The sequence below is a fragment of the Miniopterus schreibersii genome, assembly GCF_964146895.1.
Source record: "Miniopterus schreibersii genome assembly, chromosome: 4".
NCBI classification, from domain to species: Eukaryota; Metazoa; Chordata; class Mammalia; order Chiroptera; family Miniopteridae; genus Miniopterus; species Miniopterus schreibersii.
Window position 1 is genome coordinate 99,000,093 of NC_138105.1, and position 24,958 is coordinate 99,025,050.

At 55.2% G+C, this 24,958-nt stretch overlaps 2 protein-coding genes across 2 annotated transcripts in view; both read right to left on the bottom strand.

The window, feature by feature from the left end:
- Positions 1 to 15,344, bottom strand: part of CYTH3 (cytohesin 3) — a 61,074-nt gene extending 45,730 nt beyond the window's left edge. The window contains exon 1 of the mRNA XM_081136167.1: positions 15,231 to 15,344. Coding sequence (XP_080992293.1) covers positions 15,231 to 15,264 — 34 coding nt within the window. The 5' untranslated portion in view covers positions 15,265 to 15,344. The remainder of the gene's footprint in view (positions 1 to 15,230) is intronic.
- Positions 1 to 24,958, bottom strand: part of SMIM10L3 (small integral membrane protein 10 like 3) — a gene marked incomplete at its 5' end in the record, with an annotated part of 85,943 nt that overhangs the window by 26,221 nt on the left and 34,764 nt on the right. The gene's annotated exons all lie outside the window — the stretch shown is intronic.

The following is a 24,958-nucleotide window of genomic DNA, read 5'->3' on the forward strand; positions in this document are numbered from 1 at the left end:
ATAAATAAATTAATTAATTAATTAAAATAAAAAAATAAAAACCTGTGCTTAAGAACGGGGCCAGCGAGAGCTAGAGCCGAGGTTTCCCGAGGAGCTGCAGACACGTCCTCCGGGGGGAGGCAGAAAATAGCCGCTGCGGGAACCCAGGCGCCGGCCAACAGGCGGGGAGGCCCCACGCGGGTCCGCGGCCCCACGCAGTGACCCGTGAGCCGGCAGGTTGCGCCCACGTGCCCCGGGCTGCGCCCTGAGCCGCGTGCCCGTGGCCCGGTTACCTTCCTGCAGGGGAAGCACCGTGTCTGCCCAACAGCGGGCGGGGCTGTTCTGCGCCGTGAAGCGCGGACACGGGAGCGCGTCTGCCTTCAAGGGGCGCTGCCGGGAAGCGGCCTCGGAAGGGGCGCCCCAGGGTGGCCGCCGCGCCCCGCTCCGCCCGGGCCCAGACAGGAAGTCTGGCTGCAATTAGGAGAAACCGGAGGAGTCTGACCTCCCGGCAGAAAACACGGAATGTTCCAGACGCGCAAGGACGTGAACGCCGCCGGTCGCCGACAGTGACACGCGGGGCGAAGACTCCCCGAGGCCCGGGCTCCCCCGCGCGCCGCGGCCCGTGAGGGGCGCCCCCAGATGCGGCCTCGGGGGCAGCGCCCCGCGCCCAGGTGCCCCCCGGAGACGCACGAACGCGGAGGGGACTCGGCGCGGCCCCGCGGGCGCCTCCGAGCAAACCTGGGCGAGGCCGCGCCAGGGCCCGGGCCTCGGGGTGCCGCCGTTCCCAGTTCCCGCTGCCTCACCAGCGTCTCCGGTACGCGGGTACATACGCAGCGCGATGAACGGGAAACGCCAGAACCCCGAGCCCAGCCCCACACGCAGGGAGCGCTGCGGGGCGGGATCCAACTCGGCCGGGCCGGCCCGTTTCTTAAATACTTTCACAGGGTGTCATTTTTTTCCCACCCTGCCCTTTCCTTTATTGGGTTTCACACAATGAGTGCTGGGACCGGCCCCGGACACACGGGCGGCGCGGTCCAGCTGGGTCCGTGCGCGCCTGGCGGCGCTGAACTCGCCCCGGAGCCGGCGGGAGGGGGAGGCGGAGGCCGGCGGGTCTGCGGCCTGCGTGTCTGTAAATGCAGCGTCTCCCCACAGTCCCAGTTCTAAAGTTCACTTCTTTATAAAGCCGTGGCCAAGTATTAAAATAAAATCCTTACTACTCGGAGCCAGATAACTCATCAGCTCCACGCGGGGGCAGAACTGACAGCCCGTGTGTGTCGCCCCCAGGCCACCCGCGCAGCCCACGGACATCTGAGGGTCAGTGACCCCGCCGCTACCAGCCGAACCCCCACTTACCAAAGCACCGGCAAAACGGTGCGGCTTCGACCTGAATCAAGTAGATGATTCTAACATATCCATAAAAACTAAAAATGACAGTAAGCAAACAGGGCTCCTCTTTCCTGTTTTTACATGTAATCTAGACTGCGGGATGCAAGTCGTATCAGGCAGCCGGCATGGGCGACTCTTCAAAAAAAAACAACAGTCACGGTCACCATAAAAAAGGTTTTTTTAAAGACCAAGGAGTCGCAGGGCCAGCGTGGCCCAGCAGCTGACCATCAACCTATGGTCCCGGAGATCGCAGATCGATTCCCGGCACACGCCCGGGTCGCGGGCTGGATCCCCAGCCGGGGCCTGCAGGAGGCGGCCCCTCGCTGACACTCTCATTACCCATGTCTCTCCCTCTCCCTTCCCCTCTCTGAAATCAATAAAGATAGATTTAAAAAATAATAAACAAAGACTGAGGAGACATAACCAAATACTAGGCGCAAACCCTAATCAGAGACAGACCAGGCATGAAAAATAGCTACTCAGGACATTCGGAGAGCAACCGGCGAAGGCAGAACGTGGCCGACACACGTGAAAGGACAGGATGGAATTCCCGTTCCTTCTCTGACATCCGGCGATGACTGCGGTTAAGGAGGACAATGTCCTTAGGAGAGGAATGTTAAGTATTTAGGGATGAACTGTTACAATGTACATAACTTACTTTTAAATGGTTCAGCAAAAATAAATAAAATTGGAGCCCTGGCCGGGGAGCTCAGCTGGTTGGGGTGTCGTCCCGATACACCAAGGTCTCAGGCTTGGTCCCCGGCCAGGGCACAGACAGGAATCAGCCAATGAATGCTCAATAAGTGGAACAACACATCGATGTCTGTCTGTCTCTCCCCCTTCCTCTCTCTAAAATTAATACTTTTTTAGTTCTTAAAAAAGTAGTAGTATGCGAGAGAAAGCAAATGCGGCAAAATGTGAGCAATGATGAGTTCAGGTGAACGATATACAGCTGGTCACTGCACTGTCCTTTCACCTTCTCTGTCGACTTGAAAATTTTCAAAATACAAGGCTGGGGGAGAAAAGATACAATAATCCCACGGCTGACCATCAGTTACGCCCAGACCCAAATACAGCCGTTCTGCCGAGTGGACGAGGGGCTCCGCGTGCCCACGGCAGTGGTCAACGCCCGCCGACTGTCCGGTGGGATTTCTGATAAACTCTTCACTACGTCATTTCACTTGGGTTTTCTAACGTCCATTTTAACACACGAGGAGATGAACACTTAAGGAGATTCGGTAACTTACACAAAGACTCAAGGCTGGAAGTGCCCAGAGCTGCACATATTTACTTAAAAATATGTCAACAACAAGTAACAGTCCGCTCAGATGTCTAAACAAACCTAAGTCAGTATACAGAAAGCAGAGACGCAAGTTCTCAGAACAAACCAGGAACACGGCAGTTGACTGTTTCCCGCCGTGAGCCGGGGGAATTATCTGATATATCCTTCAGGGGCTGACCCGACAGAGCAAACAGGCAAAAACTCTCGAAATCTTTATTCCCACAGACCACAGGGGGGTCGGGGGCCTCTGCAGTCCCACAGGACTAAGATGATTTGGGAAGGGATGGTTATCTCTGGCATGACTCATCCCCACGAGGTCGGCCCCGAAGCATCGGCCCAGAGCAGGAAAGGCAGCCCACCAAGGCCGCAGGACCCCAGGGCCCAGGGCCCCGAGAACGGATGAAAGGAACAGTCTCTGGGCGGGGTGGGGCCGGGCCGTGGGTGGCAGGCAGGGAGGGAGGGAGGGCGGGCATGTTTAGGGACATTAGGAACAAGGAGCTTCAATTAAACAGGCAGTAACAGTCTCATAAAATTCACGGCCTATACTAAGAGACGGATCCCCTTTCCAGTATTTGGGAAGATGTTCGGATTAGGGTTACCACCCAAAGCTTGGCCTTTAAGTCTTCTTTTTTTTTTAATTGATTTTTAGAGAGAGGGAGGGAGAGAGGGAGACACTGATCCGCCTGCCGGACACTGAGCCTGCAACCTCGGCATGCGCCCTGACTGGGAATAGAACCGGCGGCCTTTCCGTGCACACGGCGATGCCCCACCAACGGGGCCACACCGGCCAGGGCCTTCTAATCTTTTTAATCGGTGGAAGCTGGAACGGCCTTAGGTATCAGGAACTTTACAACTTCACTTAAGAAAATGGCTCCCCTGTGGACTCTGCCCCTGAGACTCCTGGTCGCCAATCTCCCTGTGTTTCTTCGTGGCTAAAACCAAGCCACAGTGGGTAGGAATCTGCTGGGCGTTCTGTCCAAAGGGAGCCGGCCTCGAATCTTCACAGGTAACGTGGAAACAGGAAACAATATTTCTAATGCAGAGCGAGCCAGAACACTTCTGAAAGCCTTTATTATCTCCACGGGCAGGACGGTCCCTTCTCTGCCAGGGTCACAGCGCCCACCAGGGCGGCAGGCGAGCCGGCCGAGGGGGAGGGTGGCGGCAGCGAGCGAGGCCGCGGGGAGGCTTAAACCCCAAAGCCAAGTGCTCAAGCACCGGCGGCAGCAGCACCCGGGGGAAATATCTGTTTATGTTCTTTTCCAGATTAAAAAAAAAAAAAAAAAAATTAGTCATGTTCTGCATGTCCAGCCAAACTACGGGGCATCTGTGAGGCAGACGGCGAGGGTGCCAGCCGGGTGTGGGGCCCACCACTCGGACCCGCTCCCCCCGCCTGCCGCCACCCGCGGGCCCCGCCGACAGCGGGTCTACCGAGCCAGGTTCTGGGTGAAGACCAGTCTGACCACAGGAAGGAGGAAGGAGGCATCCGGCATCTGAGTCTCTTTTATAAAATAAAAACATCCCAGTTACCATCGCCTAGTCTGCAGCTTCACCACGGTTCTGAATGAAAAAGCTACGCTGTAGAAACACATGGCTTTGGGGAATCCACGGGAGGCTCCCGAGAAAATGCCACGCTTTAGAGCACTGGGCCAGGACCGGGCTGCTTCTGACAGAGCCCATGAAAGGCGTCATTTTACTCGCAGGACGTTTCCTGTCTCGGGAGCCCGGCCGGGGAGATGCCGGGGCAGGGGCGAGCACAGGCCTCCCACGCCCGGGGACGCGGCCTCCCCATGCGACAGGCCGCCCGCCCGCCGGTCACGGCCGCGGTCGCTTTCCCACACGCCACGCAGACAAGAGAGGATTCACTGCGGGCTCGATTCAAAAATTTTAATCTAATTACTGACACTTGGGGGGGGGGGGGCCCTTCTTGATTGTTTTATTTCCTCTCTGCTAAAAACTGAAAGGAAGTCCTGTCTTCTAACAGAATACTAAAAGGCCAAAGTTGGCCGCTTTCAACTACGGCATTTTTTAAAAAATGTGTTGGAATACATGTAATCATAGGGAACTGCCCGACGAAACTTATTCATGGGTTTGGAAGCATGTGAAAGTATATTTTGTCTTATTAAAAGTAGGAGGAAGTGCTAACCTCGAATAGAAATGTAACCCAGCTCAGTTCTTACAGCGAGATATCCGGGGGTGGGCAGGAGTCGGTCCGAAGTCGCCCAGCCCGGCGGCCGCGGCCGACCCAGGCCGCCCCCGAGCTCGGGCCGCCTACTGGTCCTCAGAGGCCGCGAGAGCCTGTGAATGGTGACGGGTGGCGACGCGAGCGCTCAGAGACTGCGCCCAGGGGCACTGTGCCACTGGGACATTCTTTTGCGTTAATAAAGCCATTTTAATAGCCAGAGCCTGCACGTCTTTTTCTGTACGAACAACTGTGAACCTACGTTTGCCCGTAGGTCTTGTTGTTGTGAACCTCGCCTGAGGATATTTTTTCCACTGCTTTTCAGGGGGAGGGAGGGAGGGAAGGAGGGAGGGGAGAGAGAAACATCGATGTGAGAGAGACACATCGACTGGTGGCCTCCCACTTGCACCCCATCCAGGGAGCGGGAACGGACCCGAAACCGAATCGAACCCCTGACACGCTGACCACTGCGCACACCGGCCGGGGCTGCCCACGTGTTTAGTGACCACTCAGGGAAGAGAAGAGGCTTCCGCGCTCCCTGTGGCGATGGGATCCTGACTGCGAGGAGGGGAACCTGCTGCAGCAGCCGGCAACAGGCCAGAGGCCTCGGCTCCCGGGGACGGCGACCCCTGCGCAGCCATGTCAACGAGGTGGCATTTACCGTCCCAAACGGCAGGAAGCGTGGCGACAGGGAGGCTCCGGGCGGCTGAGAGTCGGCAACTCAGCCCCACAGTCCAGGGTCCAGCTGGTGGTGCTCAGCCTGCGAGCCTGGCCCCGGACAGACCGACGGACAGTATGGATGGAAGCCGGCTACCTAACAAGGCCCGACACAGTGCATCGTAAGAAAAGGAACCATTTCTCCCCCGTTTATTTTTCTAAGAAGGAACACACCCTCCCAAGGACCCTGCACACTGCCCTGCAAGCCGATGGCCAGGCTTGGGCTGCCCACTCCATCCTGGCACGAAGGTCCCCCTCCCCCAGGAGTGGACATCTGAACGTACCAGGGTTCTTTAAGAGAACAAAGGGGACCGGCCACAGGGCCAGGTACAGCCGTGACCACGCCACACACCACACGGCCCCGGGCAACAGGCAATACGCCGGCTGATCAACCCTTCCCGCCCCCAAAACATCAACATCCCATTTTATGGTTTAAACACCAAGGGCTGTTATTTAAAAGTTACATTTTATAGAAAGAAAAAAAAAAATTTAAGAAATATTTTTTAAAACCTATCAGCCACCCTAGCACTTAATTTAATTATAGAAAATAGCTAGTTGCTGCTTAAATGAGCCCTCACATTATCAAATTGCGGCTTTAAAGAACCTCTAGAATGTAAAATAATAAATGCAACCCAGATGTTCACCGAAAAATGAAAACAAGATTGTTTTTACTTCATAGCAACCAAATAGGTCAACCCATTTCCTCCTCCAGAGAATTCTCGGGGGACCGCAGGCTCCGCTCGCAGAGCATGTGTTTCGCATGTATCTGTCCACACAGGGAGGAAGCCCTGCCGTCCAAAGTAAACGGAGCGCATTGCATGTTCCCATGGACAGTGGCCCTCAAAACTGCAGCCGGGCTGCGTCTACACGGTGCCAAACATCTGGATGAAGCTGGAAAAAGCACTGCTAATTACCTCGATATTGGGAAATACTTTTCAATCATCATTAAAATGTCCAGTGTTACAGAAAACTGCTGTTTTTATGCATCAATTACAGGACTGAGCCTCTCAAGAAGAGGGCGGTAATTAAACAGCTCTGCCGAGCCTCGGGTAGGGGGTCACCTTCCCGTCTGAACAGCGCTCCTGGAGCCTTACCCAGAACGAAGGCCGCTCCAAGGAAGTCTGCTCCACGAAAGTAAATTACAGAAGCTTCTCAGCCAACTCCGCGGACTCAGGTAAAGTCTTTTCTAATATTTACATAATGTTGAAAGATGTTTTTCCCCCCCAAAATGCTTGCTGAATCGTCTCCAGCCAAACTATAAGACACAGCAAAATCTCATGCCGATTCTATTCTGTCAGTTGGGGAACTGGCATTTACTATAAAATGTTTACATGTTTAACTTCAAAAATCAGGATGGAGACCCACATATTTTTTCTTTCTGTTTTTGGATTTTGGGGTTTTTTTAATTCTCAACCGAGGACATGCTTAGAGAGTCCCCAGGAAGAGGGGGGGAGAGAGAGAAACATCAATCAGTTGCCTTCCTTACACTCCCAGACTGGGGATCAAACCCACAACCCAGGTATGTGGCCTGACTGGGAATCGAACCCACAACCCTTCAGTGCGCGGGACAACGCTCAACCAACTAAGCCACTCCGGCCGGGCAGACCCGTGCATTTTCTACTCTCATTTAAATGACTTACTGTTTTCCCCCAACTTCAAAGTACTTATATTTTAAGCAGCTTTTAGGATACTTTGATAAAACCTATTTTTTCATTTCATTTCACTTCAAAAGTTTCAACAGTCCTAGATTACAAATTGATAAACCTGCTTTCTAAAGGCTCTGCCAATAACTTCTTAAAACCAATCTCTCTTTCCTGGGGTTATTTATACCGAGTGTGTGCCAACAACGTAACTCCTCTCACTCACCTGATAGGAAGCAATGTTGGCCCCCTACCAGAACGACCTATTGAGAAACGCGTAGTTCCCTTTTCCTCGCTGAGTCCCCACCACGCTGGCTTTCTTTACCTCTAGTCACTTAACAAACGGAACATGCTTTCCGTTTAGCAAGGGACAAGCTCTCCCCATCCACTCCTTAGCCCACTCCAGTCTACCTTGTTCTCTACCTTTCACCAGACTGGGTTTTCCAAGTCACCAAATCCAATAGACACTGTCTTTCCACATTTTCACCCACCTCCCAAGGGCATTCAACACAGCTCACCACTCTCTTTTCCTAAAACACTCTTCCTCCCTGAACATCTGCAATACCACACAAACTTCAAGGTCTCCTCGATGCACCGGTTATGGTGTCTCGGTCTCCTTCACTGGGTTGTCCTCAGTCCTGGGATTTCCTCTCCTCTCAACTCCCTCCCCTACGTGTTCTCATTCATCCATCCCCATGATTTAGAGTCTTCCCAATGTTTATCTCCTACCCCAGACTTGTCTTCTGAGCGGCAGGCTCACACACAGCAACTGCCTTCCTACCATCTCCACCAGGCTCTCTCGCAAACAACTCTAATCTGAAAGACCAAAAGGACCTCCTGGGATTCCACTTCTAGTAAGAGCTGACTAGTTTGTTGCAGACCAGTCCTTCTGCCAAGAACAACTGAAAGAGCAACAACTGTTTGAAGGTATCCGAGAGCTACCAATGCAGAGAGGAGGGACTCCTATAGGAGGCCAGGGTCTCAGAGAAGTTTGCCCCTTAATCTGAGCCACTTTTCTTCTTGGCACATTTGCCAATTCACAGCAGAAGCTGAGAGGTCAGTAAGCTAAGCAGAAACAAGTGGCTGAGAATCTGAGACGGCCAACAAAATCTCAAGCAGTTTTAGGGGGCTGGGGGGATAAAAATTAGAGTTGAGGGGCTGCCAAGTAGAAGAGGCTCTGGTAACAGCCCAGCTTTGAGCCAGGACCACCCTAGGAGAAGGGTAAACCAGAAGCAAACCAATCCTCACAACTTTAAAGTGATATTTCCTTATTTTAACTGCCTGTCAGAAACCTCTCTTGGGGAAGATAGCCAGAGTCTCAAATTTTCTCTACAAATTTTCATACACATTGTGACAATTTAATTAAAGCTTAACAGGCAGTCTAGAGTCAAGATAACATGACTGAAAGCCAAGGGTAAAATAGATAACAGAATAAACTCATAGGGTATTCAAATATCAGACAGAGACTTTACAATAACTGCAATTAATATAACAAATTAGTTGACAAGATGAGAATTTTCAGCGGAAAGTTGGAGTCTAAAACAAAAGAATCAAGAAAACTAAAAAAGACAATAACTGAAAATAAGAACTCAACTGACAAATTTAATAGCAGGTTAGATAGAGCTGAAGAAAAAATTAATATACTGGAATACAGGTCAGAAGAAAATACACAGAGTGAAGGGTGGAGGGATGAAGACAGAAAGGAGTCTGAGGGACACACAGGACATGATGAAAAGGCAGAGTCCGAGAAGGAGAAGAGATAAGGAATGTGGCCAAAGTAACGAATGAAGAGATGACCACCAATACTCAGCTCTAATGTAAAATCAAGTCTTGTCCTGGCACTACCAAAAAGCAGAACCACCACCAATCAATCCCAAGCAGGAGAGACTCAAAGGAAGCCACAGCCAGACATACCACAGTGACACAACTGACAACCAAAGGCAAAGAGAAAACTCTTAAAAGCAGCCAAAGACACAATACCTTCAAAAGAACAAGACATACAGCTGATTTCTCAAGAGAAACAATGGAAGCCAGAAGGCAAAGAATTGGCATGTCATAGCACCTACAACTGTACCCCCTGTGAAAATATCCTTCAAAAGTGAGGGCAAAATAATGACATTTTTGACAAAAACACAAATGGACCCTCCAAATGGCTTTCTCCTAGCCCCGCTTCCCAATCACTAAGCAGCAGCACCTCCCACATGGCCACACCGCCAGAAACCTAGACGTCATCTCCAATTCCTACAGTTCCTTCACCTCCAAGCTGTGGGGTCCGTTAGAGTCTCCAAAAATACATCTCATTGCTCGTAAAGCAATGCAAATTAAAATAGCACATCATTTCTCACTTGTGAGACAAACGCCAAGAGCTGATTAGAATGCTGAGGATGCTCCTAGTGAGAAGGCAATCTGTCAGTATCTAGGGAAACCGAAAGCAAACCCAGAACCCACAAATGCGATTCTACAGATATACTCGAGAAAAACTTTCACACGTTTGTAAGAGGAAACAAGCCTAAGGAGTTCGCCTTACTGTTTGTAGCAACAATGTAAAATCAACATTAAAGCCCAATACTGGGCAAGGTAAATAAAACGTTACAGTGGTTAAAAGAAATAAACAGGGTCTATAACGCTCACCTGAACCCCGGCAACAGCTTCCTCTCTGGTGTCCCCATGTCTCCTCTCTTCCCCTCCTCCAACCCACTGTCCACTCAGTAGCCAAGCACGCTCTTCTTAAAAGAGGCAGGGGGTGCAGTGGTTAAGAATATGGCCTCTGAAGCCCAAATGCCTGGGTTCAAATCTCAGCTCCACCACCTGCTAGCTTCAAAATTTAAAGCAGGTCACTCAGCTTCCCTATGCCTCCATTTTCCTCTATAAATATTAAGTACCTAATAGGGTTACTCTGAAGAGTAAACAGGTTAAAATATGTAAAGCACACAGGACAGAACCCAACACAGAGCACTGTATAAATATTAGCTAAAATTATTGAAAGGTAAATCAGATGTCATTTTCCTGTTTCAGATCCTTCCTTACTCACTGAAACCATCTGATACGGCCCCAGGCCTGTCCCCGGCCCATCCCCCCCTTCCGTTTTCTTCTCTGGCCACACAAAGCTTCAGTCCTCTGGACACACTCGGTTCCGTCCAGCCCAGTGCCTGTCCCCCTGCCCCACCCACTATAGCCCTTTAGGTTGCACCTGGAAGACTTTTCCTCCCTGAGGCCTTCCCTGGCCACCTGGCTGCCCCACACCCCTGCCCCATGCCCCGCCCATCCTCACTCTCCCCCTCAGCCCCTCAGTTTCCTTCAACACGCTTTGCATAATTTGCAATTATTTTACATATGTTTTCCTTATTTGTCTGTCTCCCACCGAAACAGAAGCTCCACGAACCCAGGAAATCTACCTGCCTTATGCACAATTCACCCCTGTGCCAAGAACAGGACCTGGCCTTTGGAGGGAATGCTACCAATACTTGCTGAATATGTATATTTTATTAATACTCTAGAAAGGAATGCACGCTAAGCATATTCTAAAGCACCTACCGTGTCACTTTGCAAACATTCAAAAGAACGGTGGTTATTAATTTCCTAGGCACAGGCTGAAAAAACAGGCAATGTATGTATTTTATAACTTCCTACATTTTATATTACTTGCGTTATTTTTTAATACATAAAAAGTCTCTCAAAAAAGGGTGTTTTCTTACCATCACAGTACTGTTCTGTGAAACTATCCGTTTTGGAAAAAGTAAAGCCAGACTTAAAGTTTAATTTCAAAAATATAGAAAGGCATATAGCAGAGAGTTTCCTCTGCACCTGCTTTCCCCACCTGCCCAGTTCCCGTCACCCTCCCCAACAGGTAGCCCTTGTGAGAATTACTTCCTGAGAATTTGCATGCGTGTGCTGGCACTCTTTTTTTTTTTTTTTAACAGAAATGGTAGCAAACAATGCACATTTTCATACACTATGCTTCTGTAACTCAGTAAAATACTTTGGAGATCTTTCTATATGAGTCCATAAAGGAGCCTCTGGGTTCCTTTCCACAGCCTCACAGCTTCACTCGCCCCACCTGGGCACGGCAGGGTTGACCTGCCGAGCCTCCTGCTGAGGGCCGCTCGGGTTATTTTCCGCCTTTTATTACCACCAACGCTGCCGAGGATATGGCACCTCACACAGCTACAGATACACCTGCAGGTTAGATTCCTAGGCTTGGCATTGCTGGGGCAAAGAATTTATACATCTGTAATTTTAAAGGCTGATGCCCCTTTATTTGTGGGATTCACCCAGAGAAACAGATTCCCTCGAAGGAGCTGGAAGGGAGGGGCTTTCACACAAGGGACTGGCTGCACACATGATGGAAAAGCTGAGAGTGAAACCCACACGTCAGAAAAGCCAGAGGCCGCTATCACCGCTACGCCGGAGGGTCAACGAGAGGGACTATTTGTAAAGCTCAGGAGACCTGGGGCCAAAAGGAGGCCAAGTCACTGCCAGAGACACTGAGGCAGAACAGAGGACAGAGAACCTGGTTTCCCCCCTCCTCCTGCCGTCCAATCTCCCACCGGCCAAACCTACCCCAAGCCCAAGGACCCCGGGGGGTGGGCAACGCCTGCAGGGAGATCCCTCCACCCGCGGAGGGCAGGCCGTGGGTCTGAGCCAACAGGGCACAGGCTGGCGCTGCATCCTTAGGAGCCGCAACTGACTTACCCTCCCGTCGCCCACAGCTGGTTTCAAACGTGGGGGCTGTCGCCTGCCTGACAGGTGAAACCCGGGATCCCGACCCTGTGGTAATTTATATTTATTTTATTGAGCGAGGCTGAGCATCTCCCCACGTGAGTCACAGCCTTAACCACCATCGACACCGGCCGGGTGGGGCGAGGGGCAGGGAGAAGGGGGGCAGCCAGCGAAGCTCTTCCCCTCCCCTGCCACAGATGGTCCACTCGGGAACGTCAGTCAGACACATTCCCAAACTGAGCAGGAAGACGCTGGCAACCAGCCCAACTGGCCAGTCACCTGCCAAGTAGAGACACATCTCCAGAACTGTTTTAAAAACCTGAATGGCAACCAGGCCCCAAAGGAATGGCCCACAGCTCACCCGCGCGGTGCCCGCCCCGCCAGCAACAATGCTGCTGTAATCTCGCCCCCTTCCTCCGGGCACCGCCCTCCCGCCATTCACATCGCCGGCCCCCTCCTTATCTCGCACGGAGGGAACAAGTAATAATACCCTGGACCAAATTTAAGTTATAAAAACAGCAAGTAGGAATCTTTTTTTTTTTTTTTTTAAAGGTCTTTTAACCCAACCAGCACATTAGCAAAAAGAGCTTTTAAATCATCTTTCGCCCCTGCCGTAACTGTTTTGACTAGATTACTTACCCCGTCTCGTAAGCAACCGAAACTGACTTTCGTACACAGTTCAGTTTTGTACTATACTCTGAACTATACCCCAAAAAGTTGTGTTTTACAACTGGCTGGCAAGTGACTTCATGGTCTTTCCAAGGGTTGGACTTTATTTTTAGAAATATGAATTTTAAAGCAAAGCATTACTTTTTAGAAATATAAATGGTGGTGATAAGTAAAGAAATGCAAAGAGGTATGTTAACTTCAAAACCTCCAGCAATCGAGGCTTAAATATAAGCACACCAAATGTATACAATAATCACTATATAATGTCATTTCAAAACTCTAAGATGTTTCACTTAAAAATCTACTTATTCTAAGATTGTCAAACATATTTTTAAGTGTCTTCCATGAGGCAAGGAAGAAAGGCCTTAATAAACTGTACCAATAAAGGTTAGATGTTGCTTTCCAGGACCTAGCACTCTGCCTGGCATCTTAGTAGACAATCAATAAATATCTGTTCATTATTGACTGTTCCAGTGAAGTGGATTAAATCACACATTAAAATCATCAGACCCTTTTCCTACTGCAGGGTACATTTTTTTATAAGTTCTTTTGTTCAAATTTGAAAGTAACACACGTCACTCAGAAACTTGAAAAATACAAAAACTAAGAAAATAAAACACAGCAGTCACCAGTTTTTTACACCACGATGTATCAAACCGCTTCATCTTTTAGTGGTTGTAAAACAATTCATCCAATAAACTGCCCATAATTTACCTCACCGGTCTCCTATCAGGCACGGCTGTATCCAATTTTCTATTATAGTGTAAAGCACATCTTCACAAAGGACATATTTTTTTGAATTTCAAGATTGTATTCCCGGAAGAGATACTAAACCACCCAAAGAAAGTCTTAAGGCTGGATACTTAATACCATCCTTTGTTAGAGCACTTAAGATCTATAAACCGCTGGCGCACACTGGCTTCCTTTTTTTTTAAATCTTTCAACCTACTTTTACCTTCAAGCCTTCTGCATTCCTCAGAGTCAGAATCACCACCCAAACACAGTTGCCCACAGGGGACACAGTCTGTAACATTGTAATAACTAGTAACTATGTATATAGTGCCAGGTGGGTCCTAGAATTATCATCAGGGGGCCACTTTGTAAATTATATAACTGTCTAACCACGATGCTGTACACCTGAAACTAATATAAAATATTGAATGGCAACTGTAATTGAAAAATAAATTTTTTTAAAAAGATGTTTGTGGGACATCACAAAACTTTAAAAAAAAAAGAAAGCATATACATGGAACTAAAAGTCACCTATAACGTAACAACAAAACTCCAAGCCAGCTGGCTACTTTGACTCAAACGTCCAACGCTCAACTATTACAGTCGTTCGTCTTTCTTTTCTCGAAAGGAGAAACTGCTGTGTCCCTCGTGCTCCCCAAACTGCGCCGAGAGGCAGGGCGCACGGTACCCACAGAGCCCAGGGCTCGGTCTGCACAAGGCAGCCTGGCTGTAGGAGGGTTTGCAACTGGGCTCCTTCGCCACAGCACTTTCTTTCACAAACAACACACCCACTCGGAGCCACAGTGCTGCCCCCGGCTCCCACGGTGACAACTGAGCTCGCCACATGCCCTCCTGCTGCCAGCTCTCGCCCGTCGCGGCCACGGGCGCGCGTGGCTGGCTCCCGCACGAGCACCCCCACCTGCGCGGCACTGAGGTTCCGCGGGCACCTGGACGAGCCAGCGTCGGCCCCGAGCCTCACGGCTGCTGACTGGCACCGGCAGCTGCTCCCGCAGCCTGTAATTAAGATTTTTTTTCTAAACGCTCCCTTATTACAAAGGGTTCTGACGACTCCGTCTGTCAGCAGAAAGGAAGTCTTTAGTCGCCGAGGAGGGATCCTCAACTTCGGGTCCTCCTGTAAAACGGCGGGGGAGGGAGGGGTTCTCTGCTTCCCAAACCAACGACCCGACCGCGCCCCGCGCCCGGCCCGGGCAGGTGATTCTGCTTCAAGGGCGTCGTTCGCAGCACGACGCGCCAGGCATCTGTATCCCACTAAATAATTTACAACAAAAGCCACTCTCGCCGCGTCGTCAGGCGGGCGGCTGGTTTGGGGTCCCGGCTCCGGGCGGACCCGCTCCCGGTCCCCTCGCGCGTAAACCGCGTGCGCTCCAGCCCGCGGCCCCCTCCCCGCCCGCCCCGGCCGCTCGGACCCCACGCCCGGGAACTGTCACGACTGCCAACCCTCTCCCCGCACCCGCCCCTCTCGGACCCGGGGATCCCCAACTCGAAACTTTCCCCTCCCCGTCTCCCGTGGGCTCCCCCACTTCCCACCACCCGGGAAGGGCGCTCAGGGTGCGCCTGCGGCGGGGCTTCGGAGGGCGTGGACGCCCTTGGTGACAACAGGAGGGGAAGGTCGCCCCCGAGGCGCCCGCCCCAGGACAGGGACCCCCCGGGACCCCGCCCGACACTCGGGGCGGCCCCAGCCGGCTCGACGGCGACCCCGCCCGCCCCTCCGCGGGGCCCCCCGGACCCCCGCCTGGGTCCCCGGGCCCGGGGCGCCGCGGGCCTCGGCGTCGCCAGCCGGCCCCTAAGCTGCCGGGACCCCGCACCCCCGTAGACCCGGGCCCGCGACCCCCGCACCCCGGCCCCGGCCCCGAGCGCCCGCGAGCCCCGCCCAGGCCGCCCGCCCAGCCACACCTCCGGCACTCACCGCCGCCCTCGCCGCCGCCGCCGTCTTCGTCCATCTTGAGGCCGCTCCCGGGGCCGGCGAGCCCGGGGCCGGCGCGCGAGGGGCCGCGGGCGGGGGCGCCGCGGGTGCGGAGCGCGCTGGCGGCCGGGCGGCTCCAGCAGCGCGCGGGCCGGGTCGCGGCCGGGACTCCTCCCGCCGGGCGGGGCGCTCGCGCTCGGCGGCGCCGTCACGTGACACGGGGCCCCGCCCCCAGGCGCCGTGGGCGGGGCCGGAGGCCGAGCGGCCACGCCCCGAGCCGGCCGGGCCCTGCCTGGCGACGCCGAGACACCGCGACCCTCGGGGGCCGCCCGCGTGCGGGCGCCTGGGCTGCCCGCGCCTCGCAGCAGCCCGGGCAGGACCCGGGGGGACCCGCCCTGCAGAGCCCGCGCCGGGGCCCGCCTCGCACGTGCACCCTGCGGGAAAGACCCGGCGCGCGCGGCTCCGCGGGTCAGGCTTCCCTCCGAGGCGTCTCGGAGCAGGTCCGGCCTTCCCGCGGCCACAGAATGGAGACGCGCCTTTCCCGGCGCCCGGTGCGCTTTAGAATTAGCCAAGCGCCGGGCTCTTCAGTGGACGGCAGCGTGAGGTCCGGGACCGCACGCCTGGGGCTCCGCGCGCACCGGCCGGGTGGCCTCAGGTGCCCTTGCAGCCTGGCCCCGGGCTCCCTCGGGAGGCTGCCCGCGGCCCTGGGTCTGTGATGCACAAGCTCTGAATTCAGCTTCCCGTGGGCACCGCCAGGGCCCTGGGCCAGGCCTCCTGGGCCGAAGGCCTCGGCGCGCCCCGCTCCAGGTCTTCTATGAATCACCTTTCTCACTCCACCGATTGCTTCCAGTAACTCCCCCGAAGCACCGAGTGAACGCGGCCCCTCCCTCCCCGAGCCCTTCTGTTCTTTTCTGCTTTAACTAAATTGCATTAAAGAAAAGGAAACATTGTAACGGAGGAGATCATTCACCTCTAACGTGATTTCCCGGCAACTGTTTTATATTTACAAATGGCCCACTGAGTGGAAGGCTCCTTCTGCTGTCATTGATCAAAGTGGACGTTTTCACCTGTTTTTTGTTCCAGGTTGCGGGGTGATTCCAAAGAATTCAATCTCCTAATAATCTCAAGAATTAAACGCCCAGCTTTCTGGTGCTTCTCAAACCACCGGGCGCACTTCTGGGCGCAGATTAAATGTTTGGCAGCTTGTGTGACAAATAGGCAGCTGGAGATGGGCCTGGGCATCGGGAGATGGAGGTTTGAGATCTGGCTTCCTGATCTGGTTCCCGTAAGCTTGGTTATCTTGGAGACAGAACTGCGGTTACCGAGAAAAATGACAGCATACTTGGAACTTGCAGCAACCTTGGCCTATGGGGAACAGCACTAACCAACTGAACTACCCGGCCAGGGGGGAACTTGGTAATGTGATATGTGGAGCTTTGATAATACAGATTCTAAATGCTTTTAAATGTCAATTGCTAATTCTTTAGGTTCCTTAGGATGTGATCCACGGGTGTTTCTCTCAAAGTCTGGATCTGAAAATTGCTTAATTTCCATCAGAATGAAGCATAGCCCAGTTATTTGTAGATAGAATATTAGATTATCCTCACAGCTTTCCCCGGGTGTCCATTTTCTGCAAAAATATTGGGAGACTAGGGCTTTGGGTGTCATTCCTGCCCTCGAATGGAGAAACTGGAAGACTTCAAAACCTTCACTACTCAAGTGAATTAATATCTAATGGGAAAGTTAGACTTCTTTAAAAAAGCCGCTTTCCAGCTCCTCTTAAATCCCACCCAGACAGTTACCTAATCAGCTCACATGCAGGTTGTCCCCACACGGAGGAACAACAAGAATCCCGGTTACCCACTAAGACGGGTGCTCACTTTATGTCCAGCTTATGGGTGGGTGACTCGGATGTTGAAAGCTCTATAAGTGAATTATTAAGGAAAACAATTCATGCAGGAGACATCGCCCGAAGATAAGTGTTAAACCCTTGTGACAGTCGTTCAGTTAGAGAAAAAGATTTAGGCACCTGTCCCAGGTGCTGGGAATGTGATGATGACAAAGATCAGATCGGGTCCCTCTCCTTCAGGGATATTTGGCCTAGAAGATATACAGCCATTAAGTGCATATAATTACACAAATAATTACTTAATTGAAATTTTGATACCTGGCCCCACTTTGAGAGTTTCTCACAGTGTATTATGGGCTTTGCAGCCTTGAAACTCCTTCAGACCAAGACTGTGTAGCCTATTTTATTGTCTTACGATGTGTCCAACTAGGGAAGGAAGCAACAGCATTGGCTACTGTTGCGGGATGAACAGGGCAATCGAAAGCAGGAGCCCTTAAAAACGTGCTGAAACCCATTCAGCAGCCCTCTGACCGTTGCAGGAATCGTTTTAAAAAATCAAGAATGCGCCCTGGCCAGTTTGGCTCAGTGGTTAGAGCGTCGGCCCGGGGACTGAAGGGTCTCGGGTTGGACCCTGGTCAAGGGCATGCACCTCGGTTGCAGGCTCCGGCCCCGGCCCCGGTTGGGGTGCATGTGGGAGGCAATCAATTGATGTGTCTCTCACATCAGTGTTTTTCCCTCTCGCTCTCCCCCTTCCACTCTCTCTGAAAAGCATTGGGGGGGGGGGTCAAGAATGTGCACATTCCAGGAAGGTCAGAGGCCTTCTTTGGACCTTCATCTCCATCTTCCAACTGGAAATGTGAAATCGGACAGAAGTGTCCTTTCCCAGTACTAAGGTCAAAGCAGTCAAAGCCCTGCGGAGGCCAGTTCTCCCTGCTCGGCCGGGAAGAGGCGGCCCAGGCTGCCTGAGCTCCGGCTGCCTCCGGCCCCTGCGCGGAGCAGATCCCGTCTCCTCTAATACTGGTCCAGAAATGCGGAGACAGCAGCGGCCGTTAGCAGATGGGAACCCTGACTAATCCGTTACATCTGCTCTGGGGTCTGGTCTCGTCCCGGGAAGGCGCACCCGGCCGCCAGCTCACAGTCGGCTCATGGTCATGAAAGGAAAGCGATGTTTTCCAAAATCTAATTTCATCTCAGACAAAAACGTCTCATTGGAATAGCAATGATCTCGTGCAGATCAGCATCCTCCACTCTGCCCGGGCAAACAGCAGGGGTCCGAGTGTCGAGTCACAGCCACATTAAATTTTCAAAAGCCCAGGCATCATGTCCTTCCCGGCGTCCCGTCTCGCCCGCCCGCCGTTCGATGCCGTCGGCCTCAGTCCCGTTCTCCGCCCCTGCGACCCACACAGCTGACATCAGGCCTCCCGTTACCAAGGACGGATTAATTCCTTTTACATTGATTGGTAACTTGCATTTTTGCAAGAACAAAGGTGGTCAAATTTCTCCGGAGGGGCAAACTTGGGGGAAATAATTTGGCCACCATCTCGAGCTATTTGCCTTCAGAAGAAAAGCGCTGTACCCACTGTCGGCGGCATCTAGAGTTATTACGTACAAGGCGTCCCCTGTAGGAATCAAAAGCTGGGTTATTTTCACCTAGTTCGTTTTTATAGTATGGCCCTGGCCTACTAGCAACAAAAACAAAAATGTGTCTTTTGTTCCACTTACAAACAATCCCCTGAATCTGCAGTGAGCAGCTTAACGCCATCAGGAAAACCCGCCGTGGGGCGCAGAGCATACTATCCGACGGCCCGCGGCCAAGGGACAGCACGGCATCCGTCACCGCGCGCTCGGTGACCGGAGGTCTAACGGTGTCCCACGGATGTGGCGGCGACGGGCTGGGATGGCCAGAGCCGGCCGTGAGTCCAGGCCACACGTCGCCTTCGTAAAGAGGCCACGTGACACCGGTGAGGTCATGAGGCCCCAGCCCTGGCGCCTCACCACCTGCCACCTCTGGTAACTGCCTAACGCAGGCGCTTCTCGGTCTTGACTGTGTGACCTCGGGCAAGTTGCCTCACCCCTCTGGGCCCTCGTGTCTGCATCCGCCACGGAGCCGGCCGCTCTTCCCCGCGCGGTCCTAGGTGCTCTCGCACCCAGTGCTCATCGCTGCTGCGCACCGAAATACAAAGTCTCTCCTGTCCCTCGCTCCCAAGCCGGGCGGAACCCCTGTGACCGACTCGGGGGTGACGGGGGACCTCAGTAAGGGCTCCCCGCGTGTGTGGCCACCTCCCACCGGCTGCCTGTTCCCCCAGGTCTTCCGGAAGGTGCCGTGCTCTGGGCCGTCTGCTTATGAACTGCCCCACACTTCACCCCTCATCGGTCCCCTAAGGAGCGGGGTGCTTGGGGTCACGGTCACACACGTGCGCATTTCCAAGAGGAAATCAGGGGACTCCGGGCCCCTCCTTTGACATCACTTTATTCACTCGACAACCTGTTTCTTAGCACCACCACCCTGCAGGCCCCGTGGATTCAACAGCAGCCAGCAGTCAGTGATTCATGACGGACGTGCCCCAGAGTGACTGCGACAACCCGGGAATCCTTCGCCACACCCCCTGGCAGCTGGCAAGGCCCCTTTTCTCAGGAAAAAAAAAAAAAAGTGGAAGGGAAGGGTCGGGTATACACTCCCCACTCAAATGCTTGTCCCTCGATATAGACCAGTCATATAAGCTTCCGTTTTAGAGATTTGGCCGCCTCCTGCCCCCTCCCAGGGGTCCGACCTGGACTCCGAAGGCCCCTGCTGCCTGGGCTTCCCCCGCCCCAGACGACCCCTTGTCCCTGGGCGCAGGTGGCCTGGGGGGGGGGTGCTGCCTGGGAAGGGGCACAGGGAGCTATACAAGTATTAACCTCGAGGAAAAAAACCACAACATGTCATAGCTCTCAAAAGAGAAGACGGGAAATAGGTGGCCCGGCCTGTCAGGTTCCCGCGTTTAGGATTTGGGGATCGCTGCTGTCGTTTGGAGCGTTTGTTTACGCACTGAGTCAAATAGCGTACCCCAGCCCCCAGTTCACGTCCGCCGGGCCCTCCGGAGGTGCCTGGATTTGGAAGTAGGGTCTTTGCAGATACAGGCAGTTACTGGGCCCTAAACCCAAGGACTGGTGTCCCCATAGGAAGAGGAGGGGACACCCGGGGGGAAGGCGGCCACAGGAGATGGGCGCGGGAATGGGAGCGAGGCAGGGCCGCGGGGGAAGCCCAGGTCCCCCGGGAGCCTCCGGGGGCTGCGAGAGGGGCCGGGGCGGCCTGCCGACGCCTCAGACGCCTCGTCTCACAGTCCCGGCCCCCGGGACTGCCCGGGAATCACGGCCGTCGTTTCTAAGCCGCCGGGTCGCGGTCGTTTGTTCCCGCGGCTCTGGGAAACGGACACCCGGGTCCGTCAGGTGCAGTCTCGCCGAGGGTGCCTGGAGGAAGGGGCGTCCCCGCCATCCCCGGGCCGTCGGGGGGCTCCTCGCGAGCAGAGGGAATTCCAGATCCTTCTCGGTTCCGAGGGACCGTCCGCTACACCAGGAAACGGGCGCACCCTCCGGCACGCGGCGGGGTTCTGCGCCTCGAAGGTGGAAAGGCAGCGAAGCAGAGTCACCTTCTTGGGGCCACCTGGGCACAGCCGCGGGCTCGGTCTCCGGCAGGGCGCCCGCGGGCCGGGAGCTTAGCCGCGGCCTTTGGCGCCCTGCTCCCCGCCTCCAGCTTCAGAGGAGAGGGCACCAGGCCGGCCAGGGACAGGCGGGTCGGGGAGACAGCCCGAGTTTCTTAAGAGGCTCCGGGTTGTCCGGCTTCTCCTGGGTCTCGCGGCAGATTCCTCCACGCGTCTCGCCCTCGTTCGTTCCCTTTCCGTCCGCTCTCTCCTGGACGCAGGCGCCGGGTGCTGGGTTTTCCCGGCACCTCCACCCACAGCCCCACCAAGGCCATCGCCGCCTGCCAGCCTGTGTGCCGGCCTCCGCGCCGGGCGCCCTCGCACCTGCCCTGGCGCCCTCCCAGCGCCTGATCAGGCAGGGTCGCCGGCCCCCCTTAGGGACCAGGAGGCCGAGGCTCAGACAGAAATCAGCCTGCGGGGACCACGCACCCCTAGAGGCGGCGGGGGGCCATCGGCCCGCCCCACTGTCCCCGGCTTTCTACACCCTCCAGCCTCCGACACAAACAAGTACACGTTCCAGTCCCTCCCGGGACAGCTCACGCCCAGGGAGTCCCGAGCCCGCGCCAGGACACACCCCAGCGTCCCCACCCCTCCTTCCCGGCCCGGCTCCTGTCCCGGCTCCGCGGAGCCCCTGCCGCGACACCCTAGGTCAGGGGCCAGCTTCACGCCAGCGGCTGAATTTTCAGACGACTCCGGTCGGCAGGCGTGGGCTGGGGTGTGGCGCAGTGTGGGCGTGGGGTGTCCTCCGGGTGATGCAAGTGCTTTGGAGCTAGACGGCGGGCGTGGGGCCCCGCTCTGCGAACGTACCAAATGCCACCGGGCGTACACGGTAAAGTGGCTCGTGTGCGAATTTCACCCAAATAAATGAAAGAGGTTTGGGAAACTCTGGCTGGGTATCCGTAAGGCCGTCCCAGCCTGAAAGGCCCCGTGCCTGCTGCTTTCTGGAGCCAGGCTCTCACCAGACGCGGCCGGGCAGCCCCAAGGCCCCCGCGGTGTGGCCAGGGGAGCCGCCGGGGCAGGACTTCGGGGGCGCCGTCCTCCCTCCCTCTCCGGCAGCCCCGCGCCTCGCACGTCCGTCCGCACTCGGGCTGAGGCGAGACGGGGCGTCCAGGGACTCGCCGTGAGGCTCCCCGCCCCGGGAGAGGTGACTCAGGGAGGTGGATTCTCCGGGGCACCTGGCCCTCCGAGGCTGTGATTTACCTTCTGGGGCACTTGCAGAAGGAACTGCCGTCCTACTTCCTGGGCACCCTCCCCGGGGCGCGTGACACGGCCGCTCCTTAATTGCTGGGTGGCCCCGAGTGCTGTGACCTCCCGAGACATGCCACCGGGCAGGTTCTCCAAGGCGCTGCTTGTCCCACCAGCTGCGGGAGGTCACGGCAGGACCAGCCTGGCCACGGGCGAGTAAAAAGCAGCCCAACAACCCCAACAGAGGGCCCCAAACATGTCCGTGTGCGCACACGTGTCCTCAGCAGCACGAAGGTGGAAACGTCCGCGTGTCCGCCAGCGAGGGGCGCACCGACCGAGAAAGGGTGGCGGCTCCCCCGACCGAGCACTACTCAGCCCCGAGGGGGGCGAAGCCCTGACACGCGCCGTGCCGTGGGGGGATCCCCCCAACCGTGACGCCCCGAAGAGGCCCGACACAAGTGCCCGCGCGAGGCAGGACTCCGCGGATCAGAAGTGTCTAGAATAAGCACCTTCACCCACACAGAGGGCGCCCGGCGGCGGGCGCGGGGTGGGCCGGGCGGGGTGGGCCCGGCGGCTGCGGGGGTCGGAGTTCCCTTTGAGGTGAGGAGCGTCTCTGGAACCAGTCAGAGGTGCTGGCTGAGCCACAGTGCAAATGTGCTCAACGCCTCCGGACTCTCTACGTTCGGATGGTTAGTTTTTTTAAGTCGCGTGAATATTTTCGGGGTCGAGTATCCGTAAAATTTTACATGTACCATCTTAACACACTTTTCAATGTGCAGTTCGGCGTATTTTCCCAGACGGGAACTCCGTCCCCATTAAACGCCAAACCCCTCTCCCTCTCCCGGGCCCTGGCAGCCTCCCTCCTACTTTCTGTCTCTATGAATTCGGCCCCTCTAAGGACCTTTATAAGTGGAGTCGTATAGTCATCTGTGCTTCTGTGACTAAACTGGTTAATTTTATGTTCTATGAATTTCACTCCAGTTGAAAGAGAGAAGAGGGGAGGGAGGGAGGGAGGAAAGAGACAGAGAAAGTAAAAGACAAAGGGAGAGAAACCACCAGCCACCCCCCCCCCATGTTGTAGCCAAGGCCTGAATCTGAGTTGAGGTGCCCACAGCCCCGCACCCTTCCCCTTCCCCTGGCACCCCCAGGGGTGAGGCTTGATTGGCAGGAGATCAAAATAAACCCGGTGGGAGGCCGGCTGCCGCCTTAGGGGGCCCATGAGACGCCAGTGGGAGAAAATCCTGTCCTGGGCCCGAGACCAGGGCTTCGTGAGCAAATCTCAAGTTTAAGCGCATGAGAAAAGCCGCCCGGCCGGCTTCCTCTAAGGGTCCGAGAGCTGAGACCTCGCTCCTGCTGATGGAAAGGCCTCCGCCGGGTCCTGGATTTTGTGAATGGGCTGAAAACCCAGGAGAGGAAGCTCCCACGCAGCTTCGCGGGTTGCACTGGGGGGCGGCGGGCATCCATTTGTTTTCTGAGCCCGACGTCCTCGGGTTAATTATTTACGAAGAAGCTCCAGATGAAGTGTTAGCGAGAGGCTGGCTTCCTCCTTTAATTGCCGGGTTTCTGAGAAGGAGACTCAGCCTGGGGGGGGGGGGGGAGGTGTTTGTGATTAGAATGAAAGGAAATATAAAAAAGCAAAGTGCGCTTTGTCCTGGTCCAAAAACACCATCCAGAGGGCTGGCAATTAAAAGGAAAAATTAATTATTAATAAGCAGAGTACGGAAAGAGGGGAGAGACGTGCAAGATGGCTTCCCAGAAGGCTCCCCGCTGCTGGGCCCTCACCCGAACCCCCGCGCCAGGAGACCGGGGAAAGCTGCCCCTGGGGTCGGGCCGGCCTGGAGCAGGCGGGTTGTTAATTCTGAGGGTGATTCGGCGCCAGCCGGCCTTCCGGTGGGCAGCCCCAGAGCCAGGGGCCTGGGGGACCGGGGAGGGGGGGGGGAGGCTCGGCCACGACGTCCAGCTGAACTTGAGTTTCCCCCAGGACGGCACGTGTGACACATTCTACTTCGGCTCTAGCGCCTTTTCTCTTGGACGCTCACCTTCTAACATGACCACAGCTGCTGCTCACTCGGGCAATAGATACCCAGGCCTTGGATCGTTCCCAGGATGGAAGAAAAAAGTAAATAAGTGAAAAAGGAACCGGCTTCCGAGGAGTCCTGTTCCGCAGCTGGGAGAAAGTTCCGCAGAGGAAGAAGTTACGGCGAGGTCAGCCACGCTGCGAGTGAACGTTACCTGTTCATGTCTGTGTCGCCCGTGTGTCCCCAGGTGACCCTGGCACCTCGGCGCTGACTTATTTCCTAGCTGAGACCCCGGGTGGTTTCCCTGGCCAGCAGCAAGTGGCGCCCGAGGACCCGGACGGGGTTCCAAGGTCGCAGGCCGCTGGGGGGCCTTCATTTCCACCCACCCCCCCAGGCCGCTCTGACCCTGTGGATTCGGAGGCGCCCTTGGCTTCCTCACGTCAACAAGAACCGTTCACTGAGGTGTGGAGTCTGAAAACGGACACGTTTAGTTACGGGCGTCACACCGGCCTGTCCTGGAGGGTTGGAAAGTGTCCCCAGAAAACCCAAGACAAGGAGTTAAGGAGGGGCTCAGACTCGCAGGCCCAGAGATGCCCTGGGGGGCAGGAGGGGGGCAAAGGAGAAAGCAGGGAGCGACGCCCCAGGCTTGTCCACCTAAGGACCCCAGGAGGCCGCTGCACACCCGGCACCCAGGACCAGGTGGAAATGTTGCCCTGACACTTCCTCTGCCGGGCGGTCCTGCCCCATTGCTTTCCCTGCTCACCTCAACACCCCCACGCGCTGCTCAGGCCTCCAGGGAGCCTTCTGCCAACCTCGGCTTCCAAAGGAGATCTCGGCTCCAGGCAAAGGGGACGGCGTCACTGTCGTGAGCACCCCGCACTCAGGCAGAGACGGGACAAGTTACGTCGGGATGATATTTCTTCCAAAGTCCCTTCCAACGCGTAAGACTGCGAATTTTCAAGTTCACGGACTTGAAGGCCATCCCCAGGCCACGCTGGC